Raw genomic sequence first — 27,341 nt, 5'->3', positions numbered from 1 at the left:
AAAAATATATAAAATGGCATTATGAGTCTTTATGCCTATTGTTTGTTTGTCATCCTCAGACATTTGTAAACATTGTCTACTCAGGTTCATCTCGATAAGGGCACTTCCATCTATGGATGCGCAATTAGCCTGGGGAACCAGGTTAAGCTACCTATAGCCTATGTTTAAAACAATCATGTTGTTCTCATGGATGGACTGTCAGTCCTTGTATCCATACAACCTGTCTATGACTTTGAGCATGGTTAGGTTACAATTCCACAGCTCCATCTCTCAGCTTTATAGCAAGTGGCAGGGCCGCTTTGGGGCTGAAACAGACAAGGGATTGTAAATTGTTTAGTAAGATGCCTTCGGCAAACCGATAATAACTAGACTAGTGACACAATGTACAACTTTTTTTTCACAAGAATAAACCCATTGACGTGCACAAAGGGATTAAATCCCAAAAGACGCTGCTAGCCATATTTTATCCAGTGAAGATGTAAAGAAAAGTCATCTCCACTCACTTCCGCTGTAGAGTGGCTCGAGCGAGTTGCAGTGGCGCGAAGCAGCAGTTGCAGACAGTGCGCGCGCGCCGTGACCACCTGTCACAAGGTAAAGAGCAGGACAAACGTGTTGTTCGACTAGTACAAGAGGATATTGCAGGGGCTTGAAGCTGGAGCAAGTACACCACACTCCACCACACTTCCACTGGGCTGGGCCAGAGCGGCAGCAACCACCCATTTGGACCGATGTTCTGGCCGAAATGCAGTCTCGACACATCTACATTCGGAATAAGATCGGCGAGGGCATCCAAGCGACCAGCTTTCAGGTAGGTCACACCAACGGGAGAAGATAGTCAGTTACTGTAATTATTCTCCTCAAACAGTTTTGTTTTCAAGCAAAACAACTTTGGCACTTTTTGAATTCCTTATTTTACTATACACCGTGCCTCATGCTGTTTTGGAATGTTTTATCATACAATCTCAATATTTAGTGTCTAGGCCACTGAATGTTGTTTTAAATCAAAGAAGACTATCCAAAATATCCTAGCTTCACTTAGTAATTACTAGACTAAGTAATACATGTGCTATAAGTCACATTTGGTAAGATGTTGAACAAACAGAATGCCCTATTTTTTGGCTGGTTTTATGAAACGTGTAACGTGTTATTTCCTCCCCTACCAAGTGTTTTCACCTAATTATGGCCACACCGCAGCAAGATGCAATACAAAACAAAGGGACACCCAGTGACTAACGTGACCCAGTTAAGATGGCCCTATTTGGTGTAGATTCATGGGAAAAGTAGGTTCTGATATTTTAATAGTGACATTGCTACTAACTCTGGAGACTTAGCCATAAGTGGAGCAAATCACTGCTAGATAATTAACCTGCCCCTTAGAGGTTCAGGATAGGCCTATATTTGGCCCTTTTAGAGACTTGCTAATGAAAGTCAGAAACAGTGAAAGTCTTCATCATAGATAGGGTTGAAAATTTCCTTAAATCTTCCCAAAATCCTCAGGTTTTTCATAAATCCTGGTTGGAGGTTTTTGGATTTCCTGCATATTCCCTCCTGATTCCAGGAATGTTCCAACCAGGATTTTGGGGAAAACCTGGGGATTTTGGGAAAGTTGCCAGAATTTTTCAACCCTTATAGATCATTATGTTTCCTTGAATTTCAATGTTATCGTGGACACATTACTAGCCTACATAACATTACTAGTACTACTACAGATCTACAGTAAGTTACATCTCTCCTATGTTGGGATGACATTGGCTGGCTAGAGACAGAGTGGGGGGGTTGTGATTGGGGGGTTGTGATTGGCCTGTAGGTGTCATGTTGCCGCCAGTGTCATGTCTACCCTATGGGGGGCGATGTCACCGGGCTGCTCTGACAGTTCTCACACTGAGACCCCCCTGCCCCATGCACACCCACACACACACACACCCACGACACGTGCACGGCACACATTCGCGCGCGCACACACACACACACACACACACACACACACACACACACACACACACACACACACACACAGTCTTCCATAGCCTGACAGGATCACAGAGGACAAATGCGACTGGACTCTCCTGACATCAATATATAGAATAGATAGACTAATTGATACTCCCAGTTGGTGTTAAATAGAATGTTGGGGCCCGCCCACCTGTCGGGAAAACAACCCATGGTTACCTTGGTTACCCCATTGGCTCACAGGAAAAACTAGACTTATTCAAACACAATTATCTTGTTGTCTGCTTGTTTTAAACAATTACAAAACTACATTTAACTTTTTAGGGTATAGGGGGCAGTATTTTCGATTTCGGATGAAAAGCGTGCCTAAATGGCCTAATACTCGGGCCCAGAGTCAAATATTTGCATATTATTAGTAGATTTGGATAGAAAACACTCTGAAGTTTCTAAAACTGTTTGAATGATGTCTGTGAGTATAACAACTCATATGGCAGGCAAAAACCTGAGAAAAATCCAACCAGGAAGTGGGAAATCTGAGAATTGTAGTTCTTCTTTTGAATCCCTATCGAAACTACAGTGTCTGTGGGGTCACGTTGCACTTCCTAAGGCTTCCATTGGCTGTCAACAGCCTTTAGAAACTTGTTTCCTCCTTCTCCTGTTACTGAGCAGAGAATAGTAGCTCAGTCAATGAGTGGACTGCCTATGGACAAAGGGCTTGGGTATGCGCAAGTCCGCGAGCGCGCTATTCCTTCTTTTTCTCCTGGAATGAATACGCTATTGTCCGGTTGGAATATTATCAACGTTAAAAATACCCTAAGGATTGATTGTAAACAACGTTTGACATGTTTCTACGACCAGTAATGGAACATTTTGACTTTTCGTGTCCTGATTTACGCTCGCGCGTTATGCCTTTGGATAGTGATCTGAACGCATTAACAAAATGGAGGTATTTGGACATAAATATGGAGTATTTCGAACAAAACAAACATTTCTTGTGGAAGTAGGAGTCCTCGGAGTGCATTCTGACGAAGATCAGCAAAGGTAAGAGAATATTTATAATACTAATTCAGAGTTTTGTTGATGCCAGAACTTGGCGGGTAGCTGTATAGCTTGCTTCGATGGCTGAGCTTTGTACTCAGAATATTGAACAATGTGCTTTCTCCGTAAAGTTATTTTGAAATCTGACAAAGCGGTTGCGTCAAGGAGTAGTGTATCTATAATTCTTCCAATAACTGTTGTAAATTTTAGCAACGTTTATGATGAGTATTTTTGTAAATTGATTTGCACATTCACCGGAAGTTTTGGTGGGAATACATTTTCTGAACATCACGCGCCAATGTAAAATGCTGTTTTTGGATATAAATATGAACTTTATCGAGCAAAACATACATGTATTGTATAACAGGAAGTCCTGTGAGTGCCATCTGATGAAGATCATCAAAGGTTAGTGAATATTTTAGCTGTACTTTTGGTTTTTGTGATGCATGTCCTTGCTTGGAAAATGGCTGTGTGGTTTTTCTTGTGAAGTTTATGTCCTAACATAATCTAATTTGATGCTTTCGCCGTAAAGCCTTTTTGAAATCGAACAATGTGGTTAGATTAACGAGAGTCTTATCTTTAAAATGGTGTAAAATAGTTGATTGTTTGAGAAAAAATTATTAGATTTTTGCTGTTTTGTATTTCGCGCCATGCTATTTCACTGGCTGTTGAATAGTGTGACCCGCAGGTGGGACGGTCAGGACCCACCTAGCCCACAGAGGTTAAGAAAAGTACAACATGTCTAATGATTACTTTTCAACATTCCCTGCTCCCAAGCATTCTCACTACTTAGAAAAACATAATATTGTAGAGCTTTCCTCATCAATCAATCAATCAATCAATCAATCAATCAATCAATCAATCAATCAATCAATCAATCAATCAAATATATTTATAAATGGGGTGGCAGCGTAGCCTAGTGGTTAGAGCGTTGGACTAGCAACCAAAAGGTTGCATGATTGAATCCCCGAGCTGACAAGGTACAAAATCTGTCGTTCTGCCCCTGAACAAGGCAGTTAACCCACTGTTCCTAGGCCATCATTGAAAATAAGAATTTGTTCATAACTGACTTGCCTAGTAAAATAAAGCCCTTTTTACATCAGCAGATGTCACAAAGTGCTATACAGAAAGAGAGCCTAAAACCCCAAACAGCAAGCAATGCAGGTGTAGAAGCACGGTGGCTAGGAAAAACTCCCTAGAAAGGCAGAAGCCTAGAGAGGAACCAGGCTCTGAGGGGTGTCCAGTCCTCTTCTGGCTGTGCCGGGTGGCGATTATAACAGTAGATGTCTATTAAGGCCAGATTGTTCTCCAAGATGTTCAAACGTTCATAGATGACTAGCAGGGTCAAATAATAATCACAGTGGTTGTAGAGGGTGCAACAGGTCAGTAAATCAGGAGTAAATGTCACTTGGCTTTTCATAGCCGGGCATTCAGAGGTTGGAACAGCAGGTGCGGTAGAGCGAGAGAGTTGAAAACAGCAGGTCTGGGACAATGTAGCTCGTCCAGTGAACAGGTCAGGGTTCCATAGCCGCAGGCAGAACAGTTAAAACTGGAGCAGCAGCATGAGCAGGTGGACTGGGGACAGCAAGAAGTCATCAGGCCAGGTAGCCCTGAGGCATGGTCCTATGTCGCTAATGTTAGCCATGTGACTGAGTGCTAGCTAGCTACCAACCAGAACATTAAGTTATCCAAGACCAACAACATAAAGAAATGGACTATAAATCTACAAGTAGTGAGTGGAGATAAAAACGGACTACTAAACAAGTTCAATGTCTTACCTGTGATGAAATGTTATCCACACACATACCTATGTGTATCCTACTTGGACACTGGGTCTCCACAATTTCCCACTCTTCCACAGTGAATAGCCTGAAGCCACAGAGGTCTTCTCGCAGGCTCGTTTTCCATACATGGGAGCATTTCAAACCATAGGTCAGGATTTTTGACCTGGTTACTTGTACATTGAACAACACAGCAGCTCTTCAGATTGTTTTGTTATTTCTGTATAACAAAAAATATATGACTAAGTTGACTCTTTTACATTGGGGGTCAATGGGAAATAATGTTTTCCCCAATTTGTGGTCATGGTTGAGGGGAATTCATTATTTTTTTTCTTTTACCCCATTTTTCTCCCCAATTGGTAGTTACAGTCTTGTCTCATCACTGCAACTCCCGCACAGACTCGGGAGAGGCAAAGGTCGAGAGCCATGCATCCTCCGAAACACAACCCAACCAAGCCACACTTGACACAATGTCCATCCAACCCGGAAGCCAGCCGCACCAATGTGTCAGAGGAAACACCGTACACCTGGCGACCGTGCACTGCACTCGGCCCGCCACAGGAGTCGCTAGTGCACGATGAGACAAGGATATCCCTGCCGGCCAAACCCTCCCTAACCCGGACGACACTGGGCCAATTGTGCGGCGCCTCCTGGGCCTCCCAGTCGCAGCCGGCTGTGACAGAGCCTGGACTCGAACCCGAATCTCTGGTGGCACAGCTAGCAGCTGCGATGCAGTGCCTTAGACCACCTCGCCACCCGGGAGGCTGGGGAATTCATTCTTATGACATGAATACCAACTCGGAGTACACATACCAACTTATCGAACAGAATATAATATAATTGAATCGAATAGAATTGAATAGAATAGAACTATGGAATATAGGTAAGATGTAACACGGAAAGCAATTCCATCAGCAACTGCTGTGTACTGTACCATTATGTATTGTATTTTATTTTTCTGTTAATGTTTCTGTTGTTCTTTAGCTTGATTGGTTGTGCTGTTTGTCTGATCCCACACAGGTGAACCGAGGGACCTACTCCAGACGAAGCCGATTGAAGAGGTCTGATGGCAGCACCACCTCCACTAGCTTCATCCTCAGACAGGTAGGGCTCCGGGGTTTCCCCTAGGTACAGATCTAGGATCCCCTCCCCCAATCCTAACCTTAACCATTAGTGGGGGAAATGCAAAACTGACAGAAGATCAGTGTAAAGGGCCAACTTCACCCTATACCACAGGTAGGCTGGGATGGGTTACATTCCAGAAAGATGTTCCATTCCCAATGTCCTCGTTCTCTACCTCTTCACAGATCTGATAGGACTGGATAGGTGAAAGCAATATGGCGGAAACTAGCTGGAGCTATTGCTAGCTTACACCTAGCCATGTCTTCTTGGATCTGTGATGGGGAGTGACCAAGGGCATAGGGGAGTGGACAACTTTCTGGAATGAGACACAACTTTCTGGGATGAAACACAACTTTCTGGGATGAAACACAACTTTCTGGGATGAGAACCCACACTAACAGAGACAAATTCAGTCACAAACAGACACACAAACACGCACACACAAGGACACACTTCTTGGAAGCATCTGAGTAGTGCTTTTACATAGCCCAGTTTAATTGAACCATGAATTGATCCTTGAGACATACTACAGCAGGCAGTTAACATCTAACCAGGATGAGGGGACAGCCAGAGAACAGTCATTGGAAAACCAGTCAACCGTTTAGTCATCCATATGTTGCTGACCTGAGGAAACCAACCAAATCACCTTCATTGTGCAGCGCCAGGACAGATCCTTGTAGAGCAGGCCTGGGCAACTCCAGTCCTCAGGGCCTGATTGGTGTCACACTTTTTCTCCATCCCTAGCAAACACAGCTGATTAATCAAATGTCATTCTAAACTGAAGATCATGATTAGGTGATTATTGGAGTCAGGTGTGTTAGCTGGAGCTGGGACAAAACTGTGACACCAATCAGGCCCCCGAGGACTGGAATTTCCCTCCCCTGTTCTAGAGAGATAGAGAGCAACAGAATATGCAGGTTGTTTCTCCAACCCCACTCTAACACAGCTGATTCAGCTAATCAAGGAGCTGATGAGCTGCTGATTAGTACAATGATGTTTCATCAAGGCTGGAGCAAAAGCTTACTGTACCTATCTCTCTAGGAGGAGGGTTGGCCAGCACTCATCATTTTGTTATTATTTCATGAACTTATTATGCAGATACACTTACATAAATTTTTATAATATAAATACTGTACAAAATATATCTACAGGCCAATGTCTTTATTTCAACTATTTCTACTAGTGTGTCTTTCCATAAGAAGGTCCAGTAGATTTTATGAACCTGCTGTGTTCTTATTTGTCTTTTGCCCCTTGTTTATTTTAGAAACAGATACACTTAAATAAGCATCAAAATGATAATGTGACTATCAGAATGAAAGCTTACAATTATAACATGCAATACATTGTGGTACAGCAAACCATTTTGGACTAAGTCAATTATATTCTGGTTATCCACTATACTCTATACAGCTCCTTTTGTTTTATATTCTGGTTATATCTGTGGTGCTTAGCCTATACACTGGAAGAGAGAGATGGAGAGAGAGAGAAAAAGGAGGGGATAGAGAGAGATAGATGGATAGAGGGGAAGAGATAGAGATAGATGGATAGAGAGAAAGAGAGGAAGGAAGAGAGAGAGATGATAGAGAGAAAGAGAGGAAGAGAGAGAGATGATAGAAAGAGGAGGGGAGAGAGAGAGAAAGATGGATGGATAGTGAGAAAGAGGGAGAGAGAGAGAGAGAGAGAAAGGAGGGGAGAGAGAGAAAGATAGATCGATAGAGAGAGAAAGAGGAGGGGACAGAGAGAGAGATAGATGGATAGAGAGAGAGAGAAATAGATGGATAGAGAGAAAGAGGAGGGGACAGAGAGAGATAGATGGATAGAGAGAAAGAGGGGAGAGAGAGAGAGAAAGAGGAGGGGACAGAGAGAGAGAGAGAATGATGCTGCTGTCATCCCCCTCTTCCTATACTCCCTCAGTCAAGGAGAGAGTGCCTGTGAGTCCAAGCTGAGTGGAGGGCAGCACAGCCAATCGGCTTGCTGCACAGCCAATCGACTTGCTGCACATTGGCTTTGTCATCGGGTGCTGATATTGAGGAAGGATTCTCTATGCTGCTCCGTTCGGTGTGTTTGGAAGGGCTGATGAAATGCCAGGATTGGGCTGCCTCTAGGGAGAGCCTCTCTGCTTTATAATGTGAGCCAGTAGCATCCAGGCTCGGGCTAACGCACCACCATCGACCAAGCAGGCCTAGGGGAAACCAAGCAGGCCTAGGTGAAACCAAGCAGGCCTAGAGGAAACCAAGCAGGCCCAGGGGAAACCAAGAAGGCCTAGGGGAAACCAAGCAAGCCTAGGGGAAACCAAGCAGGCCTAGGGGAAACCAAGCAGGCCTAGGGGAAGCCAAGCAGGCCTAGGGGAAACCAAGCAGGCCTAGGGGAAACCAAGCAGGCTGGCTCTGCTACTGCTACTACCTCTGCTCCTCTTCCAGCCGAAAAAGGAGGGATTTATTTTTTACCGTCATCCCCCCATCCATCCCTTGTTCTGTGGTGGCTCCCTCCTCCTCCTGCTCCCCCTCCTCCACCACAGCCTCCTCCGCTCTCTCGTTTTTTTCCCCCTCTTCCTTCTATTCTTCTAGAGGTGCTTTTGGAAATAGCAGACCTCCATGTATGACAATTTGTACCTGCATGGATTTGAAGACTCGGAGGCGGTGAGTGGTGGGGGGTTTAGCTTCAGATCGTGTGTGTGTGTGTTTGAGCGTGTGTGTGTTTGTTGATGGATGTGGCTCAGCTGTGGTGCACACACAAACACAGGGTTTACTGTAGGTAAGCTGACGGTCTCATGCTGTAGATAGAAGGATCGCGGTCTCTGCTGGGGTTGGGGTGACTGTGGGGGGGTTCACTGTAGGGAGAAGACAGCGGCAGACGTGTGTGTGTGTGTATGCGCACAGTCGTGAGAGTGTAATTAGTGATGATGTGTATAAGAAGAAATAGCAGTATGTGTCTGTCAGCGTCAGCCCAATGCATCTGAATAGCTGCATCATATCATCAGCACATTTCAATGGCTGATGATAGCTGTACGATGTACACAGTAGCCATCCATTTAATGCACAGCAACCGTAGGAGCACAAAGATGGAGATAGCATTATATAGTGAGAGAAGAGCAGTGTGTAAATGCTAATTCCTACCCCCCAGAGGGCCGTTTCGCTCCCTGCGTGAGGTTATGATTGTATAATGTATCCTCATATCACAGCCTCTCCAAATGTAGGGTATAGCCCTGCTGCATTTACTGCCTTTGTTTAAAGGGCCAAAGCTTCTATTTTTACACCCGGCAACAGCAGTGTGTTGTATTTTTGCTGCTGAGGACAGAGAGGACAGAGAGGAGCGTGCGTTGTGATGTCATATACTGGAGTCAGATAGACATGAGTCACATGTCAGTGCTCAGTTGGAAGCCCGGCAGTCATACAATATGGCCGTGAAGAGATTCTGTACCCCAAAATGCACCCCTCTAACTACCCATATACCCCGTTATCCATTTTGTATATATCGGCTGATCAGCAACCGGCTATAATTATTTATTAAGATATAAAATGAATATATATAAAGGAATATAGTATTTGTTGAGAATAAATGTTTACAAAAACACTAGAAGAGCTGGGTGGTAGTGTGTGTGTGGTGTGTGTGTGGTGTGTGTCTGTGGTGGGGTTGTTCTAACAGGGTGTTATAATATACTGTATGTCAGCTGGGTGCTTGTGAGTGCTTCAGAAATAGCACATCGTTATAAGACGAAGTGTGAAAACGGAGCTTTTACTATTATTAACAGAAAAACTTTTAACAAAAGCAGTGCAGGTTGATTTGTGTCATGTGTTTGTGTCATAAAGGTTACACCCAGTAAAAACTAAAACATTTCATGATTGTGATTAATAATTAAGCTCATAGTACTTCTATCACGAACCTTAATGTGATCGATGAATTTATATCAGCATCTGTTTCTTAATAGCATTGACTCAAGATGCAATTACTTTTTTTTTTTAGAGCAATCACTTATCTTTCTAAAAAAGCAAATCTCCTCGTTTTTTGTTTCCCAGACCTGGCATTTTGTGATTAGCCCACAGAATTCAATAGAGCCCGTGCTGAAGTAAGCCCAAAAAATAGCTTGTCTGTTGTAAAAGGTGCTGTACTATGACTAGCGTCTGTGGATTTTAGCAGACTGCCAGACTTTCTACGTTCCTAAAGCGATATTGACACACATACACAGGCACTCAGGTACGCACACACACACCGAACACACTCACACAGTTTTTTCCCTGACTTGAGTTAATGTTGTTCCCCAATTAGATTATCTTTGGTAGAGTTACTCTCTGTTCTTCTAAGGCCAAGGCTTGGGTCAATACTTTAACTCACGCTCCAGACATGTCACAACCAACCTTTGGGGACAGTTTGCCTAGTGGTTAGAGTGTTGAGCCAGTAACCGAAAGGTTGCTGGATCGAATCCCCGAGCTGACAAGGTAAATATCTGTCATTCTGCCCTTGAACAAGGCAATTAACCCACTATTCCCCGGGTGCTGAAGACGTGGATGTCGATTAAGGCAGCCCCCCGCACCTCTCTGATTCAGAGGGGTTGGGTTAAATGTGGAAGACACATTTCAATTGAATGCATTCAGTTGTACAACTGACTAGGTATCCCCCTTTCCCTTCCTGGTCAGTCCAGCTACTTACGGGCCACTATGCTCACATATGAGCGTAACCGGTGGTAATGTGTAACCGGTGGTCATGTGTAACCAACCGGTGGTCATGTGTAACCGGTGGTAATGTGTAACCAACCGGTGGTTATGTGTAACCAACCGGTGGTCATGTGTAACCAACCGGTGGTCATGTGTAACCAACCGGTGGTCATGTGTAACCAACCGGTGGTCATGTGTAACCAACCGGTGGTCATGTGTAACCGGTGGTAATGTGTAACCAACCGGTGGTCATGTGTAACATGTGTAACCAGTGGTAATGTGTAACCAACCGGTGGTCATGTGTAACCGGTGGTAATGTGTAACCAACCGGTGGTCATGTGTAACCGGTGGTAATGTGTAACCAACCGGTGGTCATGTGTAACCGGTGGTAATGTGTAACCAACCGGTGGTCATGTGTAACCGGTGGTAATCAAACATCTGGGCAATCAAGTCTCAGGCAGTGCTACCTCATCACAAGACTGATTCTATGCATGCTCTTCCTGGTACAATAGTGCCCCCAAGATAATTAAAAATAAACTGCAGACATCTCAGAATATATTAGTCAGGATTATTCTGAAACTTCCAGCACGTACTCATCTTGACCATTCCCACTTTGAAGGCCTCCGATAGATCAAAGTGGAGGAGAGAGTCTCTCAGATTAAAGTGGGTCTCGTACATAAGCTTGTCCACAGACCCAACAGTATTGTCCCCGGGTACCTATGTAACTACTTTAACTTATGGATAACCGTAACTATTCCACTAGAAGGAGTGAAACTGACGTTGTTCTTTTTAGATTTAATAGTGGTATTAAATAGTGGTATTTGTACTCAGCTGCCATTCTTTGAAATAGTCTTCCAAATAATTTGAAATGTATAACCTCCATAGGCAATTTCAAGTTCTCACTGAAAAAAAGTCTCAAAAGTGAGTCGTAAGACTATAGTATGTGGGTAAGAAGAATAGAAAATGCCCCCCCCCAAATAAATTCAATCAATCAATGAATCAATCAATTCCAAATCACCTCACCTCTGTTTAGTAAGATAAACCGGATACAGTTACAGAGCATTTTGGGTACTGTAGAACGTCATGCTACAACCTCCTCCACCTGGTGACAACCTGGTGACGGTGACGCTGGCTGTGTGATCATAGTGACAGCTGCTGTCTTCCTGTCTGTCCCTGTCCTGTTGTATTGCAGGGCTCAGCTGATTCCTACACAAGCAGACCATCGGACTCGGATGTCTCTCTGGAGGAGGAGCGGGAGGTGCCGGGGCAGGTCCAGGGCCAGAGCCCGAGCCAAGCGGGCCCGGGGACCCAGGCCCCGGCCCAGACCCGAGAGCAGAAGGAGCAGCAGGCCACCGTGCAGCTGGAGAGAGCCAAGGTGAGACCCAGAGAGAGAGATACCTCACTAGGTTGTGTTCAGTAGGGATCAAATGTTTTTAAAAGTTTTAAGTGAAATATGAGGGTAGTACCTGGACTTGTGCAGCAAGAAGACTACTATGTAAAGGATGGCAGAAGGGTTATGCCACAATTGGCAAAGCACCAGATGTATGGATCTGTTATAGCATCTGTTATAGTTATTGTATGACATTTGCTTATAAATGATTTGTGAAGCATCCATGTAGGCATTATAAAGTGTTTATGAAGGCTTTATTAAGCCTTGTAAGTCATAGTTCATTCATGTGAACTTAAGTGCATACTGTGCGGCTCTCTGACTGACCCATCTTGTTCCTCTCTCTCTCCCAAAGGCTAAAGCCGTGGCTTTTGCTGTGAAGACCAACGTCAGCTACTGTGGAGCATTGGACGAGGACGTGCCGGTGCCAGCAACCGCCATCTCATTCGATGCTAAGGATTTCCTTCACATAAAGGAGGTAATGTTTTTTGTCACTGGGGCAAGGTTGAACTGTGGCACACAATCAATCAGATTTTGATAAAATACATTTGTGAAATTCTTTTCGATGCCAAATGATTTAGGTCGGAGTGTGCAGTTTTCTGGCTATACCATTGTACCAGACAAACTAGATTAAGCATAGCAATCAGTATCAACAGAGGCTGCTGAGGAGAGGACAGCTCATAATAATGTCTGGAACGGAGCAAATGGAATGGTATCAAACACCTGGAAAACATGTGTTTGATGTATTTGATACCATACCTCTCATTTCACTCCAGCCATTATCACAAGCCCGTCCTCCCCAATTAAGGTGCCACCAACCTCCTGAATTTGATATGCATTTGACCCAGGGCCGTTATCAACCACTATTACAACAGTGTCGTGACTTGACTTTAACATTAATCTGAAGACATTTATCTAATTACCTAACTATGTTTAATTGTTATCCGATGAAATTAGTCATGTAACAATTAACTCATTAGGATCTGGGCACCATGAGAGCGGTTATTTAAAGAGGTTCCATCTCCCGAATTAAACTCTGAAGGTCTTTACCTATCACATCTATAAACAGTCAACTTATTAATCATAACCTCGTATCATATCATCAGTCATACCTCCTTGCATCTGCAAAAACCCCAGCCTAATTTATGATTCAGTACTACACAAATTGGTTTAATTATTTATTTACTAGCTAATTAAATGAGAACACAGGATAAACATACACACTTTCCATCGGTTATTGACTGGAAACCTAATACGCTCAAAACAGGTCCCTAGCGGAATGACAACAACATGGCTGCTTGTTACAAAAGAGATGGAGGGAGAGGGGGGGACAGAGACACTTAACATTGGTACTTTCAGAAACTACTCTCACTTACAGTAACCATATACTTTGCACATGAACCGCCGCCCGCTTGGTTTGCCGGATCTCTCGGTGGACAGGGTCGCCTTGCAAAAGGAGTTGGGCCTTTTTGTGGCACGCTTGTAAGGCTCTGATTTTCCAAAAGGGTTCCAACAAGTCTTCTACTGTTGTTCTTCTTTGTAGTTGTCCGGTATCCGGTGACTTGTTGTGCAGTCCTGCACAGAACTACAAAGTTTATTTTCCTTACATTCGCTCTTGAAGATGCTTCTTTGAAGATAGGCTAGCCAGCCGTGTCGATGGTTTCCATTGGGGTGATATGAGAGTAGCATAATATGATGGTTTGAGCAGAGTAGTATAATGGTCCTACTTAAATACTTTACTTAGGACAGCTAATCAGCCGTACCAGTGATTGTCTGGAAGGTGACTATCGTCTCTACCTCGTGTTGAGATTCACAGTTCAAACCACTTTAAACGTAAAGCTGCAGCTTGACGCTTTTCTGGTCTAGTATGTTCATTTATATAGTTTGTTCAAAAGGGGCGGTTCCGTCATGCTGACCCACTCTCTGACCTCACTCGGGGGCATTACTTGTCACTTGTACAAAGTTATGTAAAACAATGATCTCATATAGCTTCTCGAATCACATCCCTCTCTTAACAAAAACACTTATAATTTTTCATATTACATGCACAACGCATAGTATGGAAACTTCATACATGTAGTGGGTATACTTTCCAAGTTACAGTATTTCCTTTATAACATTTTTAATGACATCACAAAATAACAAACAAAATGACATTAGTGTTCTATACATCACCTCTGACCATTCCCTACGTTCTATGTTAGAAATATTGTTCCAGTAGTTGCTTTTGAACGTGTTAAGAGTTTCAGCTGGAAAAAGGTCTGTTGAGAAAAAGCACAACCCTATGGTGAATTTGGAGAGGGAGACCTGAATCTTTACAACAGGACTTGAGTTGTTAATCCTGTCTAGTTCTTTCCTCCTCCCCTCTGCGGATGAGAGGGGGTCTGACCTATTTGGATTCTCGTGGACAGTCATGACAACAGGAAGGCATATACACTGAATTTAGTACCTGTGTTCTGAAACACACTCACTGTCTGTTCAAACTAGATAAAACTGCTTATTTCCTTATGTTCATGTCATTTTGGCTGCGTTTAGACAGGCAGCCCAATTCTGATCTTTTCTTCCACTAATTGGTCTTTTGACCAATCACATCAGATCTTTTCACATCAGATCTTTTTCAGAACTGATCTGATTGGTCAAAAGACAAATTAGTGAAAAAAATATCAGAATTGGACTGCTTGTCTAAACGCACTGAAACTTATTTTTCAACCACACCTCCAACCCATCCAGAAGTTCAACAACGACTGGTGGATCGGCCGGCTGGTCAAGGAGGGCTGTGAGATCGGCTTCATCCCCAGTCCTCTAAAGCTAGAGAACATCCGCATCCAGCAGGAACAGAAGAGAGGGCGAGTCCAAGGGTAAGGCAGCCCATCACCAGTCCTCTCTTGCTCAGTCAGAGACCTATAGGCTTGTAACCCAGGGAAGGGGGTTAGGAAGGGGCCAGCAGTGCTATTCAAAGTTTAGTAAAACTGATTCGGTTATGACAAATTAGTCAAATTAGTACAACTCATTTGGTTATAAATGTGCTTATCATGTGCTATAAAGAGGGTATTCATAGGAAGTGTTACAGATCATTTGAATAATTACATTTCTCTCCATCCATATCCAGAATAGAACAATCTAAATATTTATAAGGTCTCTGGCCTTAATAATCAGTAATGCTTTGGTTCTTCTAGCGACCTAGCTGCTCTGTCTGTTTAATCGCTCTGGAAGCTCCCGTCACCAGTGGTTTGTCTCGTGTGCGTTCTAGCCTTCAGAGCCATTTGCTACACTAGGCCCGTTCAGTTTTAACACTAATTCAGCGTAATGAGAGGACTAGACTTTGGATGAGTTGACAGGCTCACCTCGAGTCCTTCATTCACCCTATAAGGCCTGGATTCTGCATTTAGAACCCCGTCGCCGTTCGCCACATTAATTCTGTGATTCTTGTGTTTCTTTTTATCCCCCTCTTGTCTTTTCCAGTAAGTCTGGAGGCAATTCGTCCTCAAGTGTAGAGGATGAGGTGTCCGCCTCGATCAGACCCCTCATCTCCTCTGCAGGTGAGAGCCTCTTAAACATGATGGGGGGACGTTGTCCGCCCCTACTGGCCCTCCGCTAGGTTAGAGAAGAACCAGAAAACTTTGTCAATGCAACGTGAGACGTAGAGCAAGTATTGCTTAGTGTTTAAGCCTTCCCATGTCTCTCCATAGAACCTAAGATAAATGATTCCCAGCGGGCAAAACTGGTTGCAACAAAGTCATTGTGATGTCTTTTTGTGACGTCATGGTCAAGTTGTATTATGGTTGTAAAAGGACGTTTTTCTGGACGTCTTTTTAGCAATCAGAGAAAGACGTCTTTTACTGGTTGTAATCTGAACAGATACCAACCAAAGTATGAAAGTTTTCAACCAGAATATGATGTCAATGTAGCATTGGTTGTAATCCAGACTTCTCAACAACCAGAAAACCAGTTTACAACCAGAATATGATGCCATTATAACATCCCATAACAACTTTTGCCTGCTGGGTTGTGGATCCATAGAGTGTATATATATAGTGTATTCTCCCATCCTCTTCCTCCAGCTGAGGACTGCAGGCGCTCTGAGACTTGGCTTACCACAGGGTGAACCCATCGACAAGACTTTGACCCCCCCTGAACTTCAGTCATGTGACTTTGTGAATATGCCTCATAGGATATTAGGATCATGTTTATATGTTTGGTGATGAATCTAAAGGGTATATGTTTATTTCCTGTGTCAGTTCTAATCCTCGGTTGAAAATGTATTTACTGTAAATCACGTTCTGATCATCACAATTCCCCAAATTAAGTACAGGATCATCAGGTCTCTGACCTGACAAGTAATGGTGACTTATGACACAATACAATACAAGACATTGACAATTCTGTTTTGTTTTACTTCACAGGAAAGCAGAAACAGAAAGTGGTAAGTGGGTGATGGTAATACCAAACTGTCTCCATCAACTATAGCTGTCTACATTACAATAGTACAGTTCACATCCTACATCCCATCTAACGTCCCATCCAACATCCCATCCTACATCCCATCCTACATCCCATCCTACATCCCTTCTAACACTCCATCTAACACTCCATCCAACACTCCATCCAACATCCCATCCAACATCCCATCCTACATCCCATCTAACACTCCATCCAACATCCCATCCAACATCCCATCCTACATCCCATCCTACATCCCATCTAACACTCCATCTAACATCCCATCCTACATCCCATCTAACACTCCATCTTACATCCCATCTTACATCCCATCCTACATCCCATCTAACACTCCATCTAACACTCCATCTAACACTCCATCTAACATCCCATCTAACATCCCTTCTAACATCCCATATCTAACATCCCATTTCCAGTGGTCACTGTTGCAATTACACTGATTGACCCGGCCTCAATCCCTTACAATACTATTGAGATTGACTTGGGCTTTTAGACTATATCACAATATTATTCCATTCAACTATTCTACTATATTATTGAAATAGATTTGAGTCAGATTGTGTTGTCCCAATGATCCATACATCCCATACTGTGTTGTGCATCTATCCCATTTTATTACTGTGGGAAAATCTCAATAGCATTTCCTTGACTCCTCATGTCCTCTCTCCTCACCTCATTCTCAAAACCCATTGGATGAGAAGCTAAAAGGTTCCTCCCCTCTGACTTCTCATCCAATGGGTTTTGAGTAGAGGCGAGGGTTCTAGGAAATGCAATTGAGATTCTCTCAATGTGTCCCCCTGCTCCACTGATTCCTTTGTTACTCTGTTACAGACTGAACACGTCCCCCCCTACGACGTGGTGCCATCCATGAGGCCTGTGGTGCTGGTGGGGCCTTCCCTCAAGGGCTATGAGGTAAGCAGCAGCAGCGGCGGCCATCGAGTCACATGATCATCCACTGAGTCCTCCCACGGGGGCCATCCTAGAGCTCCCATTGGTGGAATGACATTAACAGTGCATCATGTTAAATGATTGTTGTAGCGGCTGTCATGGTCACATCTCATTGAGAGAAGATCTCCTCATGGCTGGATGATGTTTCTATTGACGTCATGTTTATAATCATTCATGTTTATATGCAGGCACTGTTTTTCTAATGTTGTGTTGACACGGGCCTGTTAGAGCTCTACTAGAGTCTATATTTAGGCTGCTGAGTGAGGTGCTTTGTTGATGTTTTTCCAAGTCATTCTCAGAACACCATAGTACAGGGAGTTTCTTTCCTCTCCTCCCCTCTTCCTCTCGCTCTCTCTCTCTCTCCCTCCTTGCATAGAGGGAACACAATCAGTCGCCTCATCCCACAGTGTGCTCTGTTGCCACGGTAACAACCTTCTGGGTGCAAACACGTCAGCATCAGAAGTAGAGCAACGTTTGAAATTAGAAAGAGAGGAGAGGAGAGAGGAAAGAGGAGAGGAGAGAAGAGTAGAGATGAGAGAAGAGAAAGGAAAGAAGGGAGGTGAGAGAAGAGAGAGGCGAGAGAAGAGAGAGGCGAGAGAAGAGAAAAGAAGAGAGGAGAGAAGAAAAGAGAGAGGAGAGAAGAGAGAGGAGCGGAGAGAGTAGAGAGGAGAACCTCTGGAAGCAGCAACACTGTGGGTCTAGACTAGACTGCTGTTAAACCAGCCACTAAAGGATCTTTGTATAGGCCACCATCCTTACTGGCAGGCCTCTGACCAGTTCCATGATACCATCTAACTTCAGTCATTTCAGGAGATCCATTTTAGACTGAAATTAGTCTATTGTTGACTATGAGGATTTTCCATTGCATTTCAGTAACATAATATGAATCTATCTAGTGAGTTGACTGATAGTGACTTGCCTAGTTAAATAAAGGTTAAATAAAAATGTAAACAAATGTAATATCATGGAATTGACCCCAAATCCTGCTTTACTATTGCAAATGGCATAAAATGGCATGTTTGATATGATTTTCAGTATCCCCCTGTCAAATTACTGAATATCTGAACTACTAGAATATAATTTATAGAATTGTTAGAATGATAAATGGTTTGTTGCACATAGGCTGTCGTCATGGGACATCTTAGCACCATGTGCTCTGGCCATGAGGAACAACCAGTTGATAAATTATTTCCCAGGAAGTTTGCTTGATGTTATGCAGTTAGGGTTAAATGTTCTCTTTTAGAATCATACTCAATCTGCTCTCTGTCTCTCTCCGCTCTCTCTTTGTCTTTCTCTGTCTCTCCGCTCTCTCTTTGTCTTTCTCTGTCTCTCTCCGCTCTCTCTTTGTATTTCTGTCTGTCTGTCTGTCTGTCTGTCTGTCTGTCTGTCTGTCTGTCTGTCTGTCTGTCTGTCTGTCTGTCTGTCTGTCTGTCTGTCTGTCTGTCTGTCTGTCTGTCTGTCTCTCTCTCTCTCTCTCTCTCTCCCCACTATTTCTCCTCTTATGGCTTCTCTTTCTCCACAGGTGACGGATATGATGCAGAAAGCACTCTTTGACTTCCTCAAGCATAGATTTGACGGCAGGTAAAATGAAAGCGTGCTCTTCCTTTCTTTTTTTTATTGACTTATGAAGCCCTACAAGATAGATAGGCATAGAAATTCACATGGAATAGCTCTTTCTGCAAAATAAGGTTTACAGTATTTATCCACTGAATGCCTAAATTGGTGTCTTTGTTTGACCATTTCAGGATATCTATCACACGAGTCACAGCAGATATATCATTAGCCAAGAGGTCTGTCCTGAATAACCCCAGCAAGCGGGCCATCATCGAGAGATCAAACACCAGGTCCAGTTTAGGTATGTAACTCCATAATGTTTTATCTATTTTACTGTAGGAGTCTTTTGAGTTTGCCTTGTGTATCGAAGACGGTTGCCTACTCTTCTCTGTAGCTAGCATCTCTATGAGACCTGGCTAAAGAAGAATGATTTAGCTTGATTGAGCTCACCTGCCGCAATGGAATCAATGGAATAGTCCAAAAAGTGGAAACTCCGCCCATCTGGCTCTACAGACAGGCTCAATCAAATGCTCAACGTATTCATTGGCTACGTTGCAGTGTTCATACTAGTCACACTTAGAATGAATCAATGTATTGGGAATGCAATGAAGGAATGGGAGTCAGTGTGTACCGGTTGTTTGCGTATATACAGTGTACTAGGTTGACTGTTTTCAGTGTGTATGATTGTTGTACGGTGATGCCAAAGTAAAATGTCCATCCTGAATGGACAATAAAGTTGTATTCTAAAGTCTTGTGTTGTTTCCATCCTGTTTCCCAAGCGGAGGTGCAGAGTGAGATAGAGAGAATCTTTGAGCTGGCCAGGTCCCTACAGCTGGTGATCCTGGATGCAGACACCATCAATCACCCAGCCCAGCTGCTCAAGACCTCGTTGGCTCCCATCATCGTCCATGTCAAGGTCTCCTCGCCCAAGGTAGGGACTGGAGGGTCATGTGATTTGAAACACATCCATGTCTACTATAGGTAATAATACTATTATATCACCAGGAAGCAGACACATCATCTATAGCAACTCACAGAACTGTCAACATTGTCAATTATACAGTACGCTATAACCTACTGAGCCACTGGGACCACCACCTTTTGAAAATGAATGTTAACATGCTTAGACACAGTTATACAGTTATACATGTGTATTGTTATCAGACAAACGCACTTTCATCTATCTAATGGATTATTCATTTATTTTAAATGATACTATTTGACCGGTTTACCTGGTTAAAGATGTGAAAAGTAATATTCCTGTAAAAAACGTGTGTAAATATGACATTACATTAGAAAAGAACAGGACCATTTGAACAGAGGTCTGACACTATCTAACACATATTTAAATGTCTTCCCACCGTCTAGGTTCTGCAGAGGCTGGTCAAGTCCAGAGGGAAGTCCCAGAGCAAGCATCTGAATGTACAGCTGGTGGCAGCTGACAAACTGGCCCAGTGTCCTCCAGTGAGTGACTCTAACAGCACACCGTCTCTTTAATCTACACCAGCCAGCATACTGTCTCTTTAATCTACACCACCCAGCATACTGTCTCTTTAATCTACACCACCCACCATACTGTCTCTTTAATCTACACCAGCCAGCATACTGTCTCTTTAATCTACACCACCCAGCATACTGTCTCTTTAATCTACACCACCCAGCATACTGTCTCTTTAATCTACACCAGCCAGCATACTGTCTCTTTAATCTACACCACCCAGCATACTGTCTCTTTAATCTACACCACCTAGCATACTGTCTCTTTAATCTACACCACCCAGCATACTGTCTCTTTAATCTACACCAGCCAGCATACTATACTGTCTCTTTAATCTACACCAGCCAGCATACTGTCTCTTTAATCTACACCACCCAGCATACTGTCTCTTTAATCTACACCAGCCAGCATACTGTCTCTTTAATCTACACCAGCCAGCATACTGTCTCTTTAATCTACACCACCTAGCATACCGTCTCTTTAATCTACACCAGCCAGCATACCGTCTCTTTAATCTACACCAGCCAGCATACCGTCTCTTTAATCTACACCACCCAGCATACTGTCTCTTTAATCTACACCACCCAGCATACTGTCTCTTTAATCTACACCAGCCAGCATACTGTCTCTTTAATCTACACCACCCAGCATACTGTCTCTTTAATCTACACCACCCAGCATACTGTCTCTTTAATCTACACCAGCCAGCATACTGTCTCTTTAATCTACACCACCCAGCATACTGTCTCTTTAATCTACACCAGCCAGCATACTGTCTCTTTAATCTACACCACCCAGTATACTGTCTCTTTAATCTACACCACCTAGCATACTGTCTCTTTAATCTACACCACCCAGCATACTGTCTCTTTAATCTACACCAGCCAGCATACTATACTGTCTCTTTAATCTACACCAGCCAGCATACTGTCTCTTTAATCTACACCACCCAGCATACTGTCTCTTTAATCTACACCACCCAGCATACTGTCTCTTTAATCTACACCAGCCAGCATACTGTCTCTTTAATCTACACCACCCAGCATACTGTCTCTTTAATCTACACCAGCCAGCATACTGTCTCTTTAATCTACACCACCCAGCATACTGTCTCTTTAATCTACACCAGCCAGCATACTGTCTCTTTAATCTACACCAGCCAGCATACTGTCTCTTTAATCTACACCAGCCAGCATACTGTCTCTTTAATCTACACCAGCCAGCATACTGTCTCTTTAATCTACACCAGCCAGCATACTGTCTCTTTAATCTACACCAGCCAGCATACTGTCTCTTTAATCTACACCACCCAGCATACTGTCCCTTTAATCTACACCACCCAGCATACTGTCTCTTTAATCTACACCAGCCAGCATACTGTCTCTTTAATCTACACCACCCAGCATACTGTCTCTTTAATCTACACCACCCAGCATACTGTCTCTTTAATCTACACCACCCAGCATACTGTCTCTTTAATCTACACCAGCCAGCATACTGTCTCTTTAATCTACACCAGCCAGCATACTATACTGTCTCTTTAATCTACACCAGCCAGCATACTGTCTCTTTAATCTACACCACCCAGCATACTGTCTCTTTAATCTACACCACCCAGCATACTGTCTCTTTAATATACACCACCTAGCATACTGTCTCTTTAATCTACACCAGCCAGCATACTGTCTCTTTAATCTACACCACCCAGCATACTGTCTCTTTAATCTACACCAGCCAGCATACTGTCTCTTTAATCTACACCACCCAGCATACTGTCTCTTTAATCTACACCACCCAGCATACTGTCTCTTTAATCTACACCAGCCATTGCTCCTTTTCAAGGTGTCTTCTTTCTACATTAACCTCCAACAATGTCTCCCTGGGTTTGCTTGAGGTTGATTCTAGACAGGGCCATTGAAAAGGTCTATTAACAATCAAGTGACAAAATGACAATATTCAGTTTGTATGACTGACCGGTGTTCAAACCCAGGTTTTCTGTGAAGCACAAGACAGCCTAGGCATTAGTTTAGGGAGCTAACAAGTCAGCTCAGCTGTAATGCCATGTTACTCATCATGCGAGCCTGTTTTACCAAACCCTCTCTCTCTCACCCCCTCTCCCTCTCTCACTCCCTCTCTCCCCCCTCACTCCCTCTCCATCTCTCACTCTCTGTCTCTCCATCTCCACCCCTCTAACAGGAGATGTTTGACATCATCCTGGATGAGAACCAGTTGGAGGATGCGTGTGAACACTTGGCTGAGTATCTGGAGGCCTACTGGAAGGCCACACACACCTCCATGGCCACGCCGCTCAACCCCCTGCTGGGACGCAACCTGGGCCCCACCGCCCTCACTCCTTACCCCACCACCATCTCTGGACTGCAGGTTGGTCATAAACAGATAGCAACAGCGCTATGGGGTTAAAGCGACATTACACTCCAATATCAAAGTTTGTCCAGAAATGTTGCGTTTGGAGTGTGATGTCCCTTTAAGGGGAGACAGTTAATTGTCCTAAGTTAGATGAGTTGATTAGTGCCCAGTGTAACATACAGAAATGTAACAGAAAGGGGTTGTTTGTGTGTGTATGAGGTGAATCAGCAGACTCAAAGAATGAGACAACACAGCAACCACACAGGAGACCACTCCACGCCCAACGAGCGTCGCAACCTGATGACCGCCGACGAGAACTACCACAACGAGCGGGCGCACAAGGGACGCAACCGCATGTCGTCAGGCTCGCAGCACAGCCGAGACCAAGACCCGTACCACCAGGACTACCAGGACCCCTACCAAGACTCCTACAAGCCCCACCGCAACCGCTCCTCCCCGGGCAGCTACAGCCACGACTCCCGGCACAGGCTTTGAGCCCGAATGACATCCCAGCTTCACAACCCTTATAGGCCTCAAGTCAACTCTCTGGTGGCAACAGAGTCAAAATGGTTCCCGTTCAAAATATTGTGTCAAATTCTGTTGTTTTCGATTATTTGTTTTACTTCAGGCGTTAGATGAGGAGAGGTCCCGCCCGCTTGAACAAAATCTCCAATCACCTCTCATTCCCATTCTGTCTCTCAGTCTTTCCTGGGCACTGGCAGGGACCCCTGTTAAGCAATGTGGTCAGGATGAGGAAGAAGGACATGATGCTAATGCTACATAACTGAGTTAATACAACTCATATGACTGAGTTGCTTTTCCTCACAAGGGAACTTTCCTAGTTCCTGTGTTCCCCACACAGAGAGATGGGTTGAAGAGGAAAGCAGTATGAGATTGAGATTTGGACTTTGCTAACCTAACAACAAGCTAAGCTATTTTAGCTAGCATGGTTAGATTGTGGGTACATGTGTACCCACAATCCCCCCCCCCCCCCAATGAGTCACCATAGCAAGTGGTGGAGTCACTGCTGAAAGCTGGTAGTCTTACAAAGAGTTGCCAGACCGTTCAGTTGTTTGCATGCTGACTGAGAGAGTTTCGCTAGTATCGTCAATATATTCACTTACAGTACATGTCTGTTGTCATGGTGAGTTGTATACTTAGACCTGCCCCACCATGACTGGCAGTGGTCTTTTACCAGACCTCATCTGATTCCTGAGAGGAGCATGTGGAGTATTTGGTTGTTTTGTTAACAAGTGCTTTCACATGTCAGATACTGTATGTGCCATTTGAACACCTGTCTAGCTTGGCCTTTCTTTGGCAACAGTCGATACTTTGCATATCTCAGTATTTTTCGCTACTCTGATTCGGTTGTGTCAGAGAATCATAGAGGTATTATAACAAGAAGCAGGGGTGTCAAACAATCAGAGTTCGCCTCATCTCTGGCCAGCCTCGTGATTGATTGACCGTCCTTGCTACTTCCTGTGTTTCTCTCTGGCCAGCCTCGTGATTGGTTGACCGTCCATGCTGCTCCACTAATGTTGGATTGTGTCTTCCCAGGGTCCTTTGCATCATGATCATTGATTCTCTGTGTAGCTGGCATGTTTTCCCTGACTTGAAAAATTAATTCTCCTTTTGGTATTAATATCCCCGTGTAAAATAGAGGAGGGTGTTTAAGGAGGGAGAGCACACATTGGTGCAAAATAGGTGGTCTAATTACTTGAGAGTGCGTCATCTGAACTTTTTGGGGTATTTAAATACATGGAAATGGAAGAAATTAATTCGGTCAGTTTATTTCTAGCAACAATTTTTTCTTCAGTAATTGTGGGTTTTTGGTGTTTTTGATGAGATGAGAAGCATGCAGTTGTACCCAAGGTGTTTTGGTGACTAGTTGCATTGGCTCACCGATCCAATGCCTAGGCTTTAGTTTAGTGGGCTAATACACTCCGCTGGCGTGCAGGAGGCCCGGGTTCGAACCCGGTCGTTCACAGAGACACAACCACCCTCCAGGACCAGGGTTTTCCCTGCGGTGGATAGGTCATCTAAACTGGAGCTTTGACCAAGATGGAGATGGTGATCCCTCCCTGTGCATCCTGGGAGGGGAGAGTGAGTTCTTAGGGCAGCGTATTCTGAGGCATTGTTAGAGAGATGTGCAGAGTTAACTTGTTATAGCTGTCTTTTAGTGTAATGCCCTCCAATAGAGTGGATGTACTGTAGTGACATTTGTAGCACCCGCAGCAGGTGGTGCCTTAACATTCTAAAACAAGAAAGAACCTCTGAAACGATAGGCTCTTAATTATGATTTAGCTCCAGCTGTCTGGTTAGGGCACTGACTGACTGTTTTCAGAGAGCCCATTGATTTCCTTGCTCATATCTATGTCTCTTATGCCAGTTTGTTCACTGACTGAAAACAATAGACTGCAAAACGAAGAAAAGAAAAGAATACAAGTACATCTGCTGTTGTTTATGAGCATGCTTCTCTGTCATATTGTGATTCAGGCCAAAGTGAGTGTTGGCTGATTGAATGGGGAGTTACTCACTGTTCATTAAAAACCAGAACCAAGAACCAGAACTAAGATTCAGCTCTGTTGAGACAATCAGAGGGATTTTCTATCCTATTGCCCTCTGTCCCACCAGAGTCCCAGACCAGTCTGTGAGGATTTGGTAACTGAAGGTTGGATTACTGCTACTGGGTGTAGTATGTCTTAACCCTTTTGAAACAATGGGGGATCTCCTTTTCTATTAACAATGAATTAACTGAATTCCAATAGATTTTCTGAATTGACTGGAAATGAAAATTTACCGCAATTCTTTTTCCTGTGAATGCCCTGGGAAGAAAACTTTTGTTCTTTGAATGGTGTAGATATCATTTCTAAAGGTCTCTGTTACTGATCTGAAAAAAAGCACGTGTGCTATACTCTTCTTTTGTCTTCTTGTAAGAAATTAAGAGGCTGCATTTTTGCCTCTAAATTAAGTTGAATTACAATTCTCATTATTTGATTAAATAACATGAGTTTAAACTCGACCAGACCATTAAAACAGTTAAATGTTTTTTTCTTTGGTAAAAATGTACAAAAAATAAGAAAAAGTCAAAAATGTATCTCAATATAGGAAAAAGTAAAAGATACATCTTTGCTGGTGATTATTTTTATAATAAATACATACATGTACATAATGTCTTTGAGAGATGCTATTTGCTGTATACTTGCATTCTCATTAAAAACTACGATCCTCGACGGGACAACTTGGAACAACAAACGTTTCAGTATACAAAGGTTTCAGTAATGTGCAATACAAAAAGCATGCTGTTTTAAAATGAGGAAATTCCATGTACTATGCAACCGCAACCGTGTACATCGCTTCATGCTGTGACTAATTCTCCAACTGTCCTTTTCCAAGCAGCTTCATCAGAACTCTAAGGACATTTTGTGTTGATACTTTTTGTGGAAGACGAACAACTCAACGGCTAATGCGATATTGCATGCATAATGTACCATTTTAATTTATTAAAACGAATGAAAAGAAAATAATGTGAAATGCGAGATGATTGTGTCAAAGGCGAAGCTAGAAGTAACTTAAAAGTTTTCTTTTACAAAATAAAAGAGTCGTTCTACAACAACTGTCTCAGGTAACTTTTTATCATGTATTATCTATGTAGGCTTTTATTATTTTTTATCAATATTTTACATACCAACATATTGTACCTACCAAATAGGATCTCATTCTGGTTCTGTGGTACCTACAATGAGGAATGCCACACTTAAAAGGCCCCTGTTTACAATGATAATGCTGTGCAGTACACAAATCAACCACACAGTGGCACTGTCTAGTAATAAGAGAGTATATCAAGTCTCATTTCAGTCTCTTGCCCTGGCATAGCCAGGTGGAAACAGACCGATCGCTGCACTCACCATTCTCATTCACTTCACGTATTATCACTAATTAAAAGATGATTGATATATGAAGTGAAATAGAAAGGTGAACAGCGTGATCAGGGTGGTCCCACCAGGCTAACCCTGTCATAGGCTACCGCTCCAGTAAATCCATGTGTTATCTTCACAGAGGAAAAGGTCTGATCCCGAGCTGATCCAACTCAAGATCATACAGTAAATATAGTACAGGACAACATGAATCAGATTTTAATCTGATTTATTTTGGACTGAGCTGTCAATGATATCCAGAGACTGAGCTGTCAATGATATCCAGAGACTGTCAATGATATCCAGAGACTGAGCTGTCTACCCTCTCCCTACTGAACAACACAACCACCCTACCCTCTCCCTACTGAACACCACAACTCTACCCTCTCCCTACTGAACAACACAACCCTACCCTCTCCCTACTGAACACCACAACTCTACCCTCTCCCTAATGAACACCACAACTCTACCCTCTCCCTACTGAACAACACAACTCTACCCTCTCCCTACTGAACAACACAACTCTACCCTCTCCCTACTGAACAACACAACTCTACCCTCTCCCTACTGAACAACACAACTCTACCCTCTCCCTACTGAACAACACAACTCTACCCTCTCCCTACTGAACAACACAACTCTACCCTCTCCCTACTGAACAACACA

At 43.4% G+C, this 27,341-nt stretch overlaps 1 protein-coding gene across 2 annotated transcripts; it reads left to right on the top strand.

The window, feature by feature from the left end:
• Nucleotides 1-542: 542 nt before the first annotated feature.
• On the top strand, nt 543-26,374 carry LOC106575807 (voltage-dependent L-type calcium channel subunit beta-4). 2 transcript variants are annotated; one of them, XM_045698152.1, is made up of 14 exons: nt 543-808; nt 5,790-5,873; nt 11,736-11,918; nt 12,286-12,408; nt 14,661-14,788; nt 15,393-15,469; nt 16,334-16,353; nt 17,223-17,303; nt 18,862-18,920; nt 19,085-19,194; nt 19,673-19,824; nt 20,262-20,357; nt 22,588-22,773; nt 22,990-26,374. In XM_045698152.1, the coding sequence occupies exons 1-14, from the start codon at nt 743-745 to the stop codon at nt 23,251-23,253; spliced, it is 1,629 nt and encodes a 542-aa protein (XP_045554108.1). In that variant the 5' UTR covers nt 543-742; the 3' UTR covers nt 23,254-26,374. The 2 variants fall into 2 exon arrangements, with proteins under 2 accessions (XP_045554108.1, XP_045554109.1); XM_045698153.1 differs by lacking the exons at nt 543-808; nt 5,790-5,873 and adding an exon at nt 7,824-8,530 and having other exon boundaries at nt 22,987-26,374.
• The last annotated feature ends 967 nt before the right edge of the window (nt 26,375-27,341 follow it).

Source organism: Salmo salar, chromosome ssa16 (assembly GCF_905237065.1).
Source record: "Salmo salar chromosome ssa16, Ssal_v3.1, whole genome shotgun sequence".
Lineage (NCBI taxonomy): Eukaryota > Metazoa > Chordata > Actinopteri > Salmoniformes > Salmonidae > Salmo > Salmo salar.
The sequence above is the reverse complement of the archived record's forward strand: the minus strand, read 5'-3'. Positions and strand labels throughout refer to the sequence as shown.

Excerpts from the sequence above, each read along its gene's own strand:
- LOC106575807 (XM_045698152.1), top strand. The coding sequence starts at position 743 with ATGCAGTCTCGACACATCTACATTCGGAATAAGATCGGCGAGGGCATC. Across the intron at positions 16,354-17,222 it reads GAAAGCAGAAACAGAAAGTG|ACTGAACACGTCCCCCCCTA; the intron begins GTAAGTGGGTGA and ends ACTCTGTTACAG. Across the intron at positions 20,358-22,587 it reads AACTGGCCCAGTGTCCTCCA|GAGATGTTTGACATCATCCT; the intron begins GTGAGTGACTCT and ends CCCCTCTAACAG.